This window comes from Camelus dromedarius, chromosome 16 (assembly GCF_036321535.1).
Source record: "Camelus dromedarius isolate mCamDro1 chromosome 16, mCamDro1.pat, whole genome shotgun sequence".
NCBI lineage: Eukaryota > Metazoa > Chordata > Mammalia > Artiodactyla > Camelidae > Camelus > Camelus dromedarius.
Genome location: NC_087451.1, coordinates 55,419,336 through 55,436,752, shown reverse-complemented (window position 1 = coordinate 55,436,752; position 17,417 = coordinate 55,419,336). Strand labels below are relative to the sequence as shown.

The 17,417-nt window shown below is 37.7% G+C and overlaps 1 protein-coding gene across 10 annotated transcripts in view; it reads right to left on the bottom strand.

The window, feature by feature from the left end:
• The window catches only part of CDK12 (cyclin dependent kinase 12), a 66,678-nt gene that overhangs the window by 23,580 nt on the left and 25,681 nt on the right, over positions 1 to 17,417 (bottom strand). For 6 of the 10 annotated variants that reach the window (XM_031468202.2, XM_064496037.1, XM_031468201.2 and 3 more), the window contains exons 9-14: positions 15,764 to 15,841; positions 14,486 to 14,602; positions 13,877 to 14,008; positions 12,223 to 12,434; positions 10,347 to 10,799; positions 6,142 to 6,559 (exon numbers count right to left, since the gene is read on the bottom strand). In XM_031468202.2, the coding sequence (XP_031324062.1) occupies positions 6,142 to 6,559; positions 10,347 to 10,799; positions 12,223 to 12,434; positions 13,877 to 14,008; positions 14,486 to 14,602; positions 15,764 to 15,841 (1,410 nt within the window). Of the gene's footprint in view, positions 1 to 2,642; positions 6,560 to 10,346; positions 10,800 to 12,222; positions 12,435 to 13,876; positions 14,009 to 14,485; positions 14,603 to 15,763; positions 15,842 to 17,417 lie in introns of those variants that run through there. The other 4 variants (XM_010991829.3, XM_010991830.3, XM_010991831.3 and 1 more) reach the window with 3 other exon arrangements.

Below are 17,417 nucleotides of genomic sequence, written 5' to 3'. Positions count from 1 at the left end.
TCTTCTCTTTGAGACAACCCATCAGATAGGCTCCTTAAACTAAAGACAAGATACTCTCAAAGACCCAGGCTTTGCTCTTCACTTGGGTGACTGTCACACTGTAACCTTTTAAAGATCCCTCCATGCTACCTACCTTAGGGATGGTGTGGCTTGGATAAAATGTCCTTCATCCCTACAGAACTATCAACATTATCTTCAGGTTACAACCATGCCAGCACAAAACATCCAAAAACCATCTATTTCTAGGTCCTAGGGAAATAAATTTACTTCATGGCCATACCCTCTCATTCCAGAGGAGTATGATGTGGCTGAGGACTGCATATTGAGGAAGTTTCACCAACAACTACCTACCTAGAGAGTATTCAAAACTACCTGTATATTAGCCTCTTTCTCTCAGCCTTGGACTACCAATTCTTGAAATAGAGATATGAGAGCAATCCAGTGGTCAAGTGTTTTGGCAACCTAGTGATTAATCTCTAGGGCATCAAAGCAGCCTTCATCTGCTTTCTCATGGATATCAGGGCCCCCTTCTCACCAAGCTTTACTTCCCATAGATACCATCTGCAACTGAGTTTAAAAATCAGCAAAAGCAAGTCTTAAGATATGAGGGAAGAGGATGAGGAAGTGAAGGTTGAGACTTTCCTAGACCAGTAAAAGAATCTCTCATACCCCATACAACGTAACTTAAAAGCTCCTCTCATAGCTGTTAGCAGTAAGAGTCAGTTATTTCGCCTTCTCCTTCACCTCTCATCCCATTAGTTGAGGATCTGGAATAGACATTTATCTCCTGAACTGCTCCTCATTACCCTTCAAAACTATGAAGCAGCAATAACTCTAAATACCCTGCAGGGTTAAGCAATCACTATTTCTGGTAGGACTAAAGCATGTGAGTTGGGTAGTGAGTGGGGAGAAAAGAGAAAAATAGAAAATGAAAGGAAGTGGGTGGACAGGAGATGGAGAGACAGCTGAACATGGTGAGGAGTGGTAGAGAACCACCAGTAATTCCTTCAGGTGTCACACTTCCCCTAAAGTCTGTCAACCCTGGCTTGGAGTAAACTCTCACTTGAAAGTACTCCTAAGGCTATACAGGAACACTAGAAGTGTTCCTACAGATGAGAAATGTCACACCTGGACAGCAAAGTTAACCAAAGTGTCCAGGAATGCTCACCTTGCCTCTCAGGACAACTGTAAGACAGCAGTCCCACTTCTCCCTTGGAATGTTTAAATATTTACTCACTTGAACTGTCCTCTTCCAGTCTACCTAGCCCTTCAGGATGACTAAGTTGTGAAGAGAAGTAACTCAATACCTAAAAAAAAAAAGTCAAGCTATGGGGCAATCTTTAGTAACAATGAAATCCCAGTTAAGCATCAAGAACATTAACTGTTAACTTCCTTGAGGCATTAACCTTACCACACAGCTAAGGATGCCTGTCTAGGAAAAGATAGCGCCTAAGAAATTTAAGGTACTGAACACTGGCTTTTAGTTAGAAATAGCTTTGAGTGCGACAGAAAAAAAAAGTCCAGGTTAGTTAGGTCCTCAGCCTTTAGGCTCAGAATTGAAGACAGTTATTGCTATGAAGTGGAAACAATATTCTCTAATAGGTTGAAGTTCACACTCCTGGTCATGAATTTGCAATATATACAGATCAAAATGAATTCCTTTTCTCTGGAGGCTAACCAGGAACACAGGACTCCAGGAATTGGAACAATCTTGAGCTCTCCATTCTCCTGGGTAAAGACACAACAGCCCACAGACGAGGGAACATCATACTTATACAGTGGGGATTCAAAAACAAACTGGCAAGCCTCATCTCATTTTTGAATTGGATTTCTTCCTAATTTCCATGTTCTGGTGTACCCTTTAACCTTGCATGATTGCTCACCCCACTCACAACTTTCTGATACCTTTCTCCTCTTCCTGTCTCCTGATGCCTTTTTTTTTTTCCCCTATTCTCTGTCTACTTATGTCATAACTAGCAGGATTGCAGCACATACTACAAGGGAAAGTTTAGTCCTCAATGTCCTAAGCCATGAAAAAGGGAAAGCAATTTTCTCCTCATGTGGAGACAGGAAAAGATTTTGGAGACAATAGGAATTTTACCCTTATGAACTCTGACTTACTTCCTGGATTGGCAATACATCAGGAAATCTCAACAGAGCTAGGAACACTAATCCATCCCCATGCTGACCCTACTCATGGCAGCACAGGAACTGGTGTGGGGGTGAGGTTTCTGATTTAAGAGACTATTTTTTGGTCTGAACAGCCTCTTACCAACTTCTCTGGACGACAGTTGAGCTCAAACCCACTTACCTCTCCTTTCAGGAGGAGTCAGGGTACATGAAGCTCAACCCTTTTGCTGGCCTGGCACCATATTACTTTTGTACAGCTGTTTTTCTGCTTTTAAAAATCACATGTTATGGTTTCCCCCAACTCTTTATTCTCTAGTTCCTAGTCTAGTGTTTTGAAGCACCTCCTTGAAACCTGAGAACTTTTTTTTTTTTTTTTTTGGTGATTTATAAGTCTACAGAGATTCTGAGACAAAGAACCCTTAGGATAAAGTGGAGGAAAAATGCCCTCTATACATAATTAAATCTGCTCAAAGGGTACAGATTAAGAAGTAAATGCAATGGAGCAAAAGTGGTATAGTAACAGGAAATATTTAATTTTCCAATCTCCATTTTCCATTTTTATAAACTGAAAGAAAAAATTTAATATATTACAAAATATCTGTACATAGACAAGGTAAACCCGATAGGGGGCAAAAACAAGAGAGAGAAAGGAACACAGTGTCAGAAACCTAAATCAGGGAGGATGAGGTGGCAACTGACACTTTTCTGATGCAGCGTTCTCTCTCAAAACCTGCTGGTAACCATTTTAGTACTGTAACTATATATGTATATTATACACACATACACACACACACATACACAAAGTGGTTGGATGATGCCTATGGCATAAATGAACAGAAGTCCTACTTACAAATCTGTGCTAACTGCCCTGCTTTTAAACATCTAGATCTGATGTTTTCAAATCCTTATCATTCCTATGGACACTTGAAGAAAAAAACTAAGGAAACTGGGTCAAGCAAATTTGTTTTCTAAACCACAAAAATGGTCATGGTCAAACTAGTTTTGCCTCTCATTCAGGAAGCAAATCAGATTTCTCATCTGTTCAAAACAATGTATTTAATGGACTTAATATCTCCCATGGTACAATAATTAAAACAAAACCAAAGCCACTTTTGAATATAATTAATTGGGTTGGTAATTTTCTAATAGTCAAGTAGAAATTCTGCCAGAACTTTACTTCCATCACATTTATAGATAACATAACTGAAAATTAACAAATACCTTTTCTTCCTCCCCAGATTCCAGGATATTTAAATGAATTTCTTTGTCCCTCTGCTTTTAGAAATAGTTATCAAACTTTTTTCCTCTTTAAAGATGAGATTCCCAAAATAGGGTGGGGTGAGATGGGATTACACACACACACACACACACACACACACACACACACACACACTCACCCCCTTCCCTAGTAGTAGGGATGGGGGAATGGAGACTTAAGTATATTATTTAGAATATTTGGCATAATTAAAAATAAGGGTTGGGGAGGGAAAAACATTATTGATGACTGCTGATAACCAAAATACAATCAAAATATGTGGAGGTTTTATTCATATTTGTTAGGAAACCAATTTTTTTTCACTGGATACTTTCGAAAGTATCCCAGGCTTAAATTCTTTAATAAAAAATGGGAGAGTGGGGCCCAATGCCTCAAATTCAAATATTCTAAGATACAAAGGCCCATGTCTGAAGACTAAGTAGTCAACAGACAAAAGGTTCAGATGAACTTTAATGTAATTTACCAATAGCATGTCAGTGAGCCTAGCAAATCTAATTGGACACACTGGTATAAAAAGCCATCAATGCCAAAATGGCCAGAAGGTTCTTTTTAATCAATGTTTGGCCCTGAGGGCAAGGCCAGACCAAAACCCAGAGAATAATAAAGAAATACACACACCGGATATATGCCTATTTCAGTAACAGGGGAAAATAGTCTTCACGTAAGTATCAGAAGAGGATTCTTCTTTCATTTCTTTAAAGTTTTTTTTTTTTTTTTTTATTAGTGCACCTTTCTTACAAGTAGTGTTTATTTTTTAATATAAGAACTTGGCATTGAAACATGAAACTTGAGTTCTGAAAACTATTCTCCAAGATGCTGAAGCATATTTGCTGTTTCTTCATAAAAGGGGGCTAACCTATGTTTCTCAAAGGTCTAAGTCTGTGCAGATAATTTATATAAATGTGGATGTTTTTAAAACACATTATATGCTGGTACTCACATAGAAATGGAAGCCAGAATGAGAAGCCTCCCAAGTTATCCCACCCTGAAAGCCTTTCCCTCTTCCATTTCCTGTTTATAATAAGGCAAAATTCTTGCCATGAAGTCATAATTTAACCCCTTTTACTAAAACCAAAATCAAATCTCTCTGGAGGAAAATCCCTAAAAGAATTGGCAGAGTATACAGGCTGAAATGTGTATATGTCAATACTGCTCTTTCTCATGGTCTGCTCTTTTAAAATTATTTTTTAAAAAAGGTCTCAGGTAGTGATACATCTTCAGAAAAATATCCACCCTAAACTAAGTTACATTTCCATGTATTTTCAGGACTTTTTTTCTCTTTGACAATATTACAATGCTCTGTTTCAAAGGCTTTTTTGACATAAAAATATATGTGTAAACAGTATGCTAACTGCTCTTACTAGCCCTCTAGGTATGGAGGCATCATCTCTAACCCTAGCTCAGCAGCAATGCCCTAGGCTATCTATAAATCAACTTTGCCATCAGAACATGGTTTAAAAAAAAAAAAACAAAAACCCATTTCAGAATTGAAGAGTTACAGAGAACAATATAGGAGTTTGAATTTCCTTTCCTTTATTTCAAAAAAAGTAAAGATTTATCCCAGGTTCTTGGGCATCTCAACAATTAATTTTTTCCAAACAAATGCCTCAAAAAGAGAGACAGAGAGAGAGAAAGAGAAAGTCTATAAGGCTGGGGTAAAAAAGGGAAGAGATAGGGTAAAGTCTACCTACTTGCCCAAGAATGCCAATTTCTACAACCTGCTTCACGTGCAGGGAGAGGGGGCATGTCTTTTCTCAAAGTGAAACAAACTTTAAGGATGAGCAATTTATTTGGAAAAAAGGTACGTTCAAGATGCTCAATGGGGGACAAAAAGAGTTCATTTTCACTTGAAAGCAAAAATGTGAGATGGTGGAGAGAAAGGAACATTTATTTAAATCTGCCAGTCACTCTGTTTCCCTTATAGCAAAAGCCTAAGAGCAGCTCAAATTCTGTGAACATTATTCTCTTAAAAAAACAACAACAAAAAAAAAACACAACCACCTAAATTCAAAAATAAGAAACCATTAAAAAAAAAAAAAAAACCCAAAACTTTAAAAACCTAAACAGAGTCTCTCCTGAGCCATCTCAAAATTCAAACTGTTCTCTTTTTCTTCTGCTCAAGAAGTGCAGGCAATGAACTAATAAAACATTTACTTTTCAGTTTAATGACCCTCTCCATATTCTCTACTTATATGTACTAGGTAGAGTTGAAGTAAATGTTCTAGCTATAGCCCATCCCATCCAGGGGGAACTGGTGCCAACATCACTATTTTATAAGTCGCCTGCTAGTAGCAAGTGAGCAAGGAATACAACAGACAGCTTTGCAGTAGCCAAATGCAGATGATTACCTCGCTCTGGCAAATGATTTCATTAAAGGTTCAGAGGACTGGATGGAAGGATGGATAGGGAAGGAATCTTTGAGGACAACGAAGTCTCTGGGTTAGTAAGGAACTCCTCTCCCTCTTCCCCCTCTTGGAGGGACTCTGGTAGGCCCCCGATAGAGTTTTCCATAAGCAGAAGATTGAGCTGGGGCCCCCCAGTTAAGGCCTGCTCCTGAGCTGCTGGCCCCAGTGGTTCCTGGCCCCAGCTCCCCATAGTTTTGCAATTTGGTCTCTGCATGTACCACAGAGTTGCTGCTTCCCTCAGCCTTCAGGAATGGTTGCCCGACCACTGAGTGTAATGCTAAGGGGACCCTGGCAAAACGGAGGTCCTGGTCCCCTGGGAACTGCACTGACCCTGTGCCCTGGTAACTGCTGGACTCCCCAAGGTGGCTCACAGAGCCTGAGAAGGTCCTGTTCTTCACCAGGGTCTGGGCCAAGGATTCTGTCAAGGCTGGACCAGAGTTGCGTTCATCAGTGTCAGTGGCACTGAACCCTGTTTCAGGCCCATCAGTGTTTCCATAAGTCCTGTTGGGATGGGGTCGGGTGGAGTAATCCATTGGTCTCAAGGCCTGGTGCTCATGTGGCAGGTGGCCAGGAGGCTCTGCTTCAGGCTGGGATAAAAGTTGCAGCAAGGCGGCTGTCACGGCTGGGTTCAACTCCTGGGGGGCGCTGGAAAGATCGCCTTCAACCAGAGGGGGTGGAGGTGGCGGCGGTGGAGGTCCGGGGGGCTCAGGGGGCCTCTTCTCTGGTGGAAGAATGTGAGGAGGACATGCTGTGGAAGGGTTACTTCTTTTAAACACCATCTTAAAAATCACATGTGATTATAAGCACGAACACACACACACACACTCTGCCCAACATAAACAAATATCAATACAAGTAACCAAATATATATATATAAAGAATAAAACCTTGGAATCAGGAAATGGCAATTTATAAATAAAATCAAGTGATTACGTAAAACAGTTGCATTCTGGGTCTAACAGCTGGTGTAAAATCATATGTTTCAAATGATTGCCCTGATTTTTGTCTGAGATTTCCTCCAATTTCTTTCTTAAGGAATTGTTCTAATATGTAGGCTGCTGGCAGCCTCCCCGCCCCTTTTTTGCTGTTGGAGCAAAATATTAATGAAATAAAGTAGAGAGAAGGAAGATGAGAAGGAACAATACATAAGCTGTGGTCACATTTCTAGGACATAATCTTGCTGTACAAAAGGAGACCTTATATGGACTTAGCTAACACATTTTACAGAACAATTGATGATGTTAAGGTTAACACCTGAAATAGAACTTTAAGAATATACAGGAGAGATGAAATAAAGTAAAAACCTTTCATTGTTGTCATGTATAAACATACACTTGCTTCTCCAAACATCAGTCCCTTTTCCTCATAATCACATTCTGAAAAAAAGGATATTAACCACCATACTGTCTTGTCATTCAGTTTCCTATGTTAGAGTGATTATGAAAAACCACAATACAATATCGTGCAGAATAGGCTATTGATAAACATCTGTTTATCTTGGAGACAATGACAAGAGATGTGTATTTATAAATGTATTGAACTAATACTACACTCTGTCTTTCCAAAGATCTTACTAGAACCACTCCCTATTTTGTCCCCCACTGCTGGATTAATTTGCCTAACCATGGCAATCACTATCTGATAATGAACTTCTGTCAAGGAAGAAGTAGAGATGTAAAATGTCATGAGTTTGAGGATACACAAAACCAAGTACAGTCGGAATGTGCCTTTAGAGAATTGGGAGTCATCCTGCTGAAGAAAAGGTTTAAAGTTCTGGGATACCTTCAAATGACTGATTTTTCTTTTCCCTATGGAAGTATATTTTTAAATGTCCATATAGTCAATTTTTTATTATCTGAGCTAGCAATATAGTCATTACTCAAGCAAGCCAAAAATAGTTTTGTTATAATTAGGCATTTTGGTAGCATATTTACCACAATTATATTTTGTAAAGACGATCAGTAAAGTAAGAATACCCTTAGCGTGCAGATGAAAGTACTCTGAAAACACTATAAAACTGTTGTGCAGTGGGAGGATAAGGCCAGGTGCTATATATATGTAACATACAGGTAGGGTGAACAACAGTCCTAATTTGCCTGGGACTGAGGGGGTTCCCAGGTTGCTAACTTTCAGTTTTAAAACCAGGACAGTAAAAGGTCATCCTATATACAGGACCCACTCAAATTACTTGTTAATAGACTGACTGGTTGACAAGGTAGTAGGGAAAACCGAATTAAAAGACAAAAAATTAGCTATGGAAAACTCACAACCTGAAAAGCAGACATCCTGAAAAAGAAGAGCTAACCAGACTACAAACATCTACAGATTTCAGAGCTTTTTGCAGTCAACACTACGTATCTCACTACATAAGAACATCATAGTACTATTTATTTTTAGAAGTATTTTTGGACTATTCATGACATGGACACCAGGTTTTTTCCAATACTGAGGACAAACAACTTTATAAATGTCTAACTGCAGAAGTAAATAAAGCTAAACTTATACCCTTTCAGCTATACTACTTTTCATACTTAAACTTTGCCTTTTATGTAAATAGCCTATTTGTGTTTCAACAGAACTAATTCTTGAGCTCAAATTCTTTCACATGTAAGAGAGGAGGAAAACTATTTCAAAATAGCAAAGGCAGATGGGTTGTAAAGAACTATTAAAGGTTAACAAAACTTCTTAAGAGAATTAAAAACAAAGATCACATTAACAAAAATTCTGTTGTAAGATTCAAAGTGTTAACAATATTGCCAATCCTTAATAGTCTATACTAATGGCAGGAGGTATTAATGAAATATACAAACAATTTAAAATCATTAGATTTCAACCACAACCCTTTCGCAACAAGTATAGAGTAGCTAAATAGTAGCCAAAGTGATAGATTTCTACCTTCTCTGGCTTATTCAGTCTGCCCTCTGGTGGAAGTGCTAATGAACAGTAAAATGGCCAAATGAGAGGTAGCAGGGGAGAAACAAGAATAGAGACATAGAAGGCACACCAACTGGATAATCCAAAAATGACTATAGTAATTAGGAATGGCATTTTTATTCTCCTCTGAAAAGTAAATCCAACAACTTCTGGCCATGAGCCAGGCCTTAATTTTAGTTTAATTTCATCATTTGGCTGATAGCTTGTTGGCTCCATTATTGGGTGAATTTCTTTTGATCACTATGCTATTTAATCTGAACCACTTCTTTCAGGTATTTTGATTATAGCATTTGGGGGGGGGGGGCAGGGGGCTGGAAGTGGGTGGTGGTGAGGGGGAGGAGGGTATAAGAGATGAGACAAAGAGGCCTACTTTAATTCTACATTTGCTTTCTCTGTTATTCCATGTCCCAGAGTCTCTTAAATACAACTGGAATTGTTACGACAGAATAGCAAAATAAATTAAGAAACACATTAAAAAGAAACACATTAAGAAAGTACAGGAATTCTAGTTCTGCCTCTGCCAATAATATGATTCCAGCAGTGAGACCATAAGCAGGCTTACTTAAACTCCCTGGACTGCAGTTTCCCTATCTATAAAGTAAGGGGGTTCATTTTATTTATGTCACCTTCCAGTTTTAAAAAACTTTACACATGATAAATAGCTTATAATTTTGACCCCATACCAGTGGAAACAGGCATATAATCTCTGCACCATCCCATATGAAATGTAAATAGCATTCTACAAGTTGAAGGTTAGTGTACCCCATCAACCTTGCACCGACCGCTTCTCATTCCCAATTCATGGGGTCTTCATGGACAGCCAAGATTTCCAAGGAGTTGAAAACACTTTTCAGATAAGTAAAGATTTTACAAGACTGTGAATCAGAATTGATCAGAAATTTACACATCTTTTCTCTCTAATAAATTGCATGCTGTGGTCATGTGAAATCAAGGTATAACATATTTCTTTTTTTCAGATTAAAAAAAAAATAATGCTCAATTCCTAACCTGGGGTCCATTTAATTATCTCTTTCAGGGACACAGGTTTAAAGGAATCATTTTTATATCCTATTTTTTGGAAAAGAAATGTATGGTGTTAATTATCTACTTGGCAATCTTCCAAAATTATTCTTCAGGAGATTAACAATGATATTTTATTAGAGCTTTCTTGACTGTATCTTTCCATCAAGACTCTGATAACCAGCATCCACTATACTAGAGTATGGACTGTACAATCTGATAATGGTTTGTTTGGAAGGCAGATTTTCAAGTACTAGTACTAGTTGGCCACCGCACACAGTGGATCAAGATGCATCACTAGCTATGGCTGTGGTTTCCTTGAGTGAGAATACAGGGACTTTACTTACCTACCTCCTAGGAAATGGAAAAACAATCAGTATATGAAAAGTGATTTGAGAAGCTTTCAGACTTAAATAAAAGAAACTGGGCAAGAAATACATCACTTGGTGCTATGTTCTCCTGGAGACTAGGTTACAGAAAAACTGAAACCGAGGCCACTGACGTGAAAAAGAAAATGTTAAAGATTTTTAAGAGGATCAACAGCACCTGAGCTCAATGAGATTCATGACCGGTCTGTTTACCTGCTGCCTCCTCCTGTGGTATTGTGGGAGTTCTTCGGGGTCCCTGTGGCCCACTGTTCTTGTCACTGCTGTTTTCCTCCAGGCTGCCTGCTGGCTCCTGGGTTTTCATCAGTTGACTCAAGAGAACTGCCAACATATTCTGCATGTCAGCTGGTGTGCTTGAAGCTTCGGGGGTTGTCTGTTCTGCTGAAGGTTGGACCACTGGGGCAGGGGGTGCTTCCTTCAAAGAATCCTCTGGGGCTATAGGCTCTGAGTCCTGCTGCTGGGAAGTGGCTTCTGTTAGGGCACTGATAGATTGGTTCAGGGCCTCCAGCTGCTGCTGTATCTCTGGATTGGAGTGGATGTTAAGCAGCTGTGCCATTTGAGGAATGCTCAGGTCGGTTTGGCTCTGCAGCAGGTTCAATAACACTGCCAATTCACTTTGATTCAACTGCTGTGTGATGTCACCGAGGCCTGTGGAGAGACAGTGGAGCCAATAGAAGAGGATGAGGCAGGGCAAGGACCTTTGCCTTCTTCAGCTGGCAATAGCAACTTATAATACCCAATGAACGAAGTTTTATTTTGAATGTCTCATTTTTCATGCCTCAAAACTGTCATGACACATTTGTTATTCTTTATATTTTCACTTAAAGACACAGGGACTAATTAAAACATTTCTATATTGTGAGTAAAAGTGATTTCATTTTATCTATATTCTTCAAGGTCAGTGATTTTCAACCCTTACTATACATCAGAATACATGAGATTTTAAAACGCAGAAGCCTCAGGTCCCATCCCTAGAGATCTGGCAACTGTTAGGGGGTGTTCCTGTTTAAAGCTTCTTAGATGATTCTAATGTGCAGCCAGCGTTGAAAACCACTCTTGTAGGTGGACAAGGAAGGAAAAGTGAGCCAAGGAAAGAACAGCTGTAGTTCAGAAAAAATGGTTGTACCAAAGGAGAACTACATTATTATTTTTTCCTATTAAGTCGTACGAGCTGTTTATATATTCTGGAGATCAAGCCTTTGTCAGTTTCATCTTTTGCAAGTATTTTCTCCCATTCCGTAGGTTGTTGTTTTGTTTTGCTTATGGTTTCCTTTGGTGTGCAAAAGCCTCTAAGTTTAATTAGGTCGTATTTGTTTATTTTTGCTTTCATTTCTATTTCTTGGGTAGACTGCTCTAGGAGAACATTGCTGATATGTATGTGAGATAATGTTTTGCCTGTATTTTCTTCTAGGAGGTTTAGTGTGTCTTGTCTTATGTTTAAGTCTTTAATCCATACTTTATTATTTATAATAATTAAGTATTGTAGTTTTGAATATATTTAGATCAAATAACAGTCTACGGAACTAACTACATTCAGCAACTGTGATTTAACATGATTAAATTCTAAGAAGGCCTTATCAAATCTAACATAAACAGGGCTCCAAATCATGTGTTAGGGAGCCATGGGTAAACTAACCTTAAATTCAATTCTGCTTACCTAACTCATTGATTTATACCACACGTCAAATTGAGATATGGTATTCAGGAAGAAAAAATAATCAATTGTAAATTTCCAAGACCATGTGTACAAAACTGGGTTTATCTCCTTCTCCCTATAATAAGGACACTAACTTCTTTATTATACTTTTTTTTTCTTTTGGTTGGGGGAGGTAATTAGGTTTGTTTGTTTGTTTGTTTATTTATCCTTAGAGGAGGTACTGGGGATTGAACCCAGGACCTCATGCATGCTAAGCATGCACTCTACCACTTGAGCTATACCCTCCCCTTATAACTTCTTTATTAGCACTTCAATGGCTAAAAACTAAAACATACACACAAATCCTTGCAGTTGACCTTCAAAACCTGCCAAGTGCTTAACAAAAGCACAAAGGCTCATGGAGCCAGCACTGACCTATTGCATCCCCAGTCCCAGGTTCCACCTTGCCAGGAGCAGGCTGAGATGGTGCTGGGCTGCTATTCTTCACAGGCTCAGCACTTGTCCCTGAGATAGTTTCTTTTCGAGAGGCTTTCGGTGGAGGTGGCTCTTCTACCAAAACACCACTTTGTCGCTGCCGTCGCCGTTTCTTACTCCATAATTCATGGCAATCTTGCCAGTGGGGGAGGCTGAAAAAAGACAAAGCAAAGAGGAAATGTGTGGGAATGTGGTAGGAGTGCATGGAGGAATAAAGATTAAAATGAGAAGGCAAAGAACAGGGGGAAATGGAAAGGATAAGGAAAATATAAAAATAACCAGAAAAGTTAGTAAACAGATAGCAGCAGTGAAATAGAATCATGGCATATGGTAGCTTGAGAAAATAAGTCTAAAAGCCCAAAGGATTTCTTCCTACAATAAGAAAGAAGGATCTTGCTAATACCAAAGACACACCTGCTATATAAACGCCCATATTCCAGTCAAATAGTTAAGTTTTATAACCATTCTTGCTTGCCATAATAAGAATAAGGGAGACCTTTATTGGTCAAAATTCAGTTGGGAATAAACAGGACAGAGATGATTGCCTTGTTAATATCCACAAAAAGTCCAGGCAAGGTGGTAATTTAAATCTTGAAGCCACATAAGTATATCATGATTTAATCACCTCTGTGTAAAATCAATTTATGTGTTACGTGGTCTGTGAGGACCAAAAGACTGGTTCTTTTTCTTTCTGCCCACTGAATTTCCTTGACTGAATATTTTCATTTGTGGGGTTTACCAGTATATTTAATATATTTACAGATACTCCTATACTCAATAATGTAAATAATTCCAAGTAGGTCAAATCTTACTATAATAAAGATTACCACAGACAAAATTTCTCTATAACAAGAGTTTCCAATTTTCACTAAAAGCTTATGTATTTCCAGCCACATTCAATATATCAAAATTCAAATACAACAAATGAATTTGGACATTTCTTTGGAATAATCAGATTTTTAGTTACTACCTGTTCATGCACTAACATTCCATGCATTGAAGATACACAGTGTTTCTCTAAGAAAGAAATGTCCCCAAAGTCTGATACGCTGTCAGTGACAGTCAAAGACTTCTTATCTGTCAGAATGTGAGATATGAGTATAGAACCTCTGAGGATCCTATACAATACAGGAAATTTGTAAGATTCTGATGGAAGAAAGACACATACAAAGACTATGTTTTCTATATCAAAATTTAGGACAAATGGCCTGATAAAGAGACAAACTATTTAAAATTAGGATTGCCCTTGCAAGTGGGATATGCATGGTCACCACGGACACAGGGAATTCAAGAAGATGAAATGGTTAAGAGCAAAAACTATAAGGAATACTTTCACGGAAGCAATATGCTGGGGATCCACGGATAAAAGAAGATAGCTTGAGTCCAATTAGAGCAAATATCATACCTAAATCTAATCCTTGTTTAAAAAGAAAACATAAAGCAATAAAGCTCTTATCAACCATAATACTCAAAGACATCTCTCTATTTGGTACTTAGCCATTGTACTTCCTTTTAAAAAACCTATTATTTTGAGTTTCTCATATCCTGAGGCCTAGGGGAGGTCTGGGGTCACTACATGGCCACCAGCACTTACTCTGGAGGATCCATTTTGCTGAGCTCAACATCTTTAAGGAAGTCACTCTGTAGGGTCTGCTCAGCTGTGCAACGCTTGCTAGGATCTAGCGTCAGCATGTGGTCCAGTAAATCAAGTGCTGCTGAAGGAATGCTGTGGAAAGGAAGAGAGAAAGAACAAGTTCACAATGACCCACAGGCTCAAACCTGTAACCTTGTGTCCAAAGTCTCTCAATTTCCAGCTCCATGTAAAACTATGGGAAGGGAGTTGCAACCTGGCTAAACAAGCAAGCAAATTTGCTTCTACACAAGATTTTAAAAATGCAATAAAAATACAGATAGAAAACAAGAAGCCAGCCATTTCATTCTCTTTTTGTCTTAGGAAGATCAAAAAGACTATGAGAAAACACATATATTGTTCAAAATAAAATGGTTTTCAATCATCTAAAGCCTTCGTAAGAGAAAATTACAAAAGGGCTATGATAAAACTCACACTGCTCAAAAATAAAGTGTTTTCCTATGATGTGCTGTCATAATAAATTGGAACAGTATTAACTCCCTATGACAGGAAAAAGTCAAGCCTAACAATAGCCAAACACAGAAATTAGATGTACATATTTGTCAAACTCACAAAGAGAATTCTTCTCGTAGGCGCCTTCTATATTGCTTCTTCGGTTTCATTGTATTGAAGTAGGGCAGCTTGATAACATCAGGCCACACAGCTGGACAAGGGCTACCACAGAGTCGACTGAAAACAAAGCAAAAAGTAAGAACAAGGAAGTGAGTGAATCAGCATCATAAAGACCAGAGATTCTAGAAGCAGAAATTATTACCTCCTGAGGTCTAGGGAATCTTGACTTATTAAATTAGAAGGCATGCAGAAAGGTAAAACCTGACCTCACTGCTGTAAGGATGGAAGGAATAGGACAGAAAGAATGGTTACAAGATAGTGAAGAGAAAATAGTGGCACAGTAATCCAAAATGATCCATATATTTGGTTTTGCGAAACATGTTTTTAATCTTCCACAAAGGTGTTCATTATCAACTTTGTTCTGATTAATTAGCATTAATTTCAAAGAGTTCAGCTAGTCCTATAATGTCCTAAAGGGAAAACTGGCAGAAGAGAGCCTAAGACTAGAATTCTGATGAAAAACTGAGTTTACCGCATAGTAAACAGAGCTATATACCACCTTTTAAAAAGTCTACATTAGCCTGTTGTATTCTTCCCTTTAACCATATTGAAAACAAAACAAAACCCAATTCCATCCCAACCCCAGACCTTCCCCAAATCCTCTATTATAGGCTCTTTTATAAATATGTTTACATGCTATATCACTTACTAAACTCTGAGCTCTTTGAAGGCAGAGACCTATCTTATTTATATCTGAATCCTGAAGTTTGACAGAGAAAGGAATTTGTTATAGACAGGCTGAATAAATTTGATCTTAATCTAACCCAAGAAAGAACAGAACAGCTATCCTGAAACAGCATGCTTTTTAAAAAAATTTTCTTTAAAAATATTTTGGAGGGGGGAGTTAATTAGGTTGTATTTATTTATTTATTTAAAAAAATTTTTTTTAAATGACAGTAGTAGGGGTTGAGCCCAGAACCTCACATATGCCAGGCATGCATTCTACCTACTGACCTATGCCCTCCCCCTGAAAGTGGCATGCTTTTATATGAAGAACTAATAAAAAATATGCAAAGAAAGACCTAAGAAGTAGGTAGAATACAACTTCTTTCCATATATAGCCCATGACAAAATATATGATAAACCTGACTGAGTGAAGAGAAACTTACTTGGACATAAGGAGCATAAAATCATTTAGTAGAATGATTGAAGTGTTAGAAATTAGAGGACAAGATTACCTATCTCACCTGGGCACTCAGAGCACATGCATAGATGTACCTGATCAGTTCTAGCTGAGCCAGTTCCAGATTGGCTTGAAAAATAGGCTTCTTTGTGAACAGTTCCCCAAGGATGCATCTAGAAAGAGTAAAATTGAGAGGTCAGGAGAGAAATCCCTGGAGTCAAATTAAAGTGTGTCTCAATAAACTTTTACAGTATATCAGGATGTGTGGTATACCATGTTTTAAATAAGCTCCAAAACTCAGTGCCTGAGTTTCATAAAAGAAAATATTTCCTGCAGTGGAAATAGTATAAAGGATTTAAATGTGCTGGTAGATCAAACTCTTGCTACCTATTAAGGACAGCCTATAAGCTGAGGAAAGGAGTCAAGAGTCCTTTTCTATCAATTCCACTGTAAATTAAGGAAATAATTAAATACTAAAAAAACCCACACTTCAATTTTACAAAGATGTTCAGCAGTTCCAATAAAGAGACTATTAGCTTTTTTCATTCATCTGCTCTACAGAATGTGCATTATATTACAGCCTTCTTGGCAATGTATTTGTAAAGAAAAGTTTATTGTCATCATCCAGGATCAGTTTCAACAGGACTTTCAAATATATTATGCTGAAACAAACTTAACCATTTAAAAAAAGGCCTTTAAAAGCTATACTGGCATATTTACATAGTCTCCAAATATCGCTCCACAAATTACTAATTACAGAGGAAAACTGGTAACTATTTAAGTGAGGAGAAAAGACAACATTTTAAACAAGTGACCAAAATTAACATCATCATAAGAGGCAAACAGGGTTCATGTAAGTACAAATGTGATACCTTAAAAAGAACACTTATGAAATTAAAAAAAAAAAAGACCATAAATTCTGCCACTTGCAACAACATGAATGGACCTAGAGGGTATTATGCTTAGTGAAATAAGTCAGGCAGAGAAAGACAAATACTGTAATGCTATCACTTATATGTGGAATCTAAAAAATAAAACAAATGAATATAACAAAACAGAAACAGACTCATAGATAAAGAGAAAAAATTAGTGGTTGCCAGAGGGGAGAGGGAAGAGGGGAGAGGTGAAATAGGGGTAGAGGATTAAGCAGTACAAACTACTATGCATAAAATACATAAGCTACAAGGATACATTTTATAGCACAGGGAATATAGTCAATCTTTTATAATAACCTTAAATGGAGTATAATCTACAAAAATTCTGAATCACTATGTTGTACCCCTGAAACTGAAATACTGTAAATCAACTATACTTTAAAAAGAACACTTATGGAATATTCCAGCCAAAATCAAAACAAATAAAGGCTAAGGAACTGTCCCAGATTAAAGACTGACAACTAAATGTAATACTTGATACTTGATACTAGAGTATATTGCATGCTCTATTGGGTGAGGTATTGTTTCTAGGACATGATGAGGGTACTGACAAAATTACAGTATGAAATATAGGTTAAAGTACTCTATTAAATATAGTGTATCAATGTTAAATCTCCTGAATTTGATAATTATACTGTGATTATATTAAAGAGGATCTTTGTTCTTAGGAAACGTACATTAACTATTAAGAGGGAAAGGAGCATGATATACATAACTACTTTCAAATAGTTCTGGAAAAAAATATGGTGTATGTATATATAAACACAAACATTTTAATCTATGTGCATACTGTATATTGTATTACATATGTACA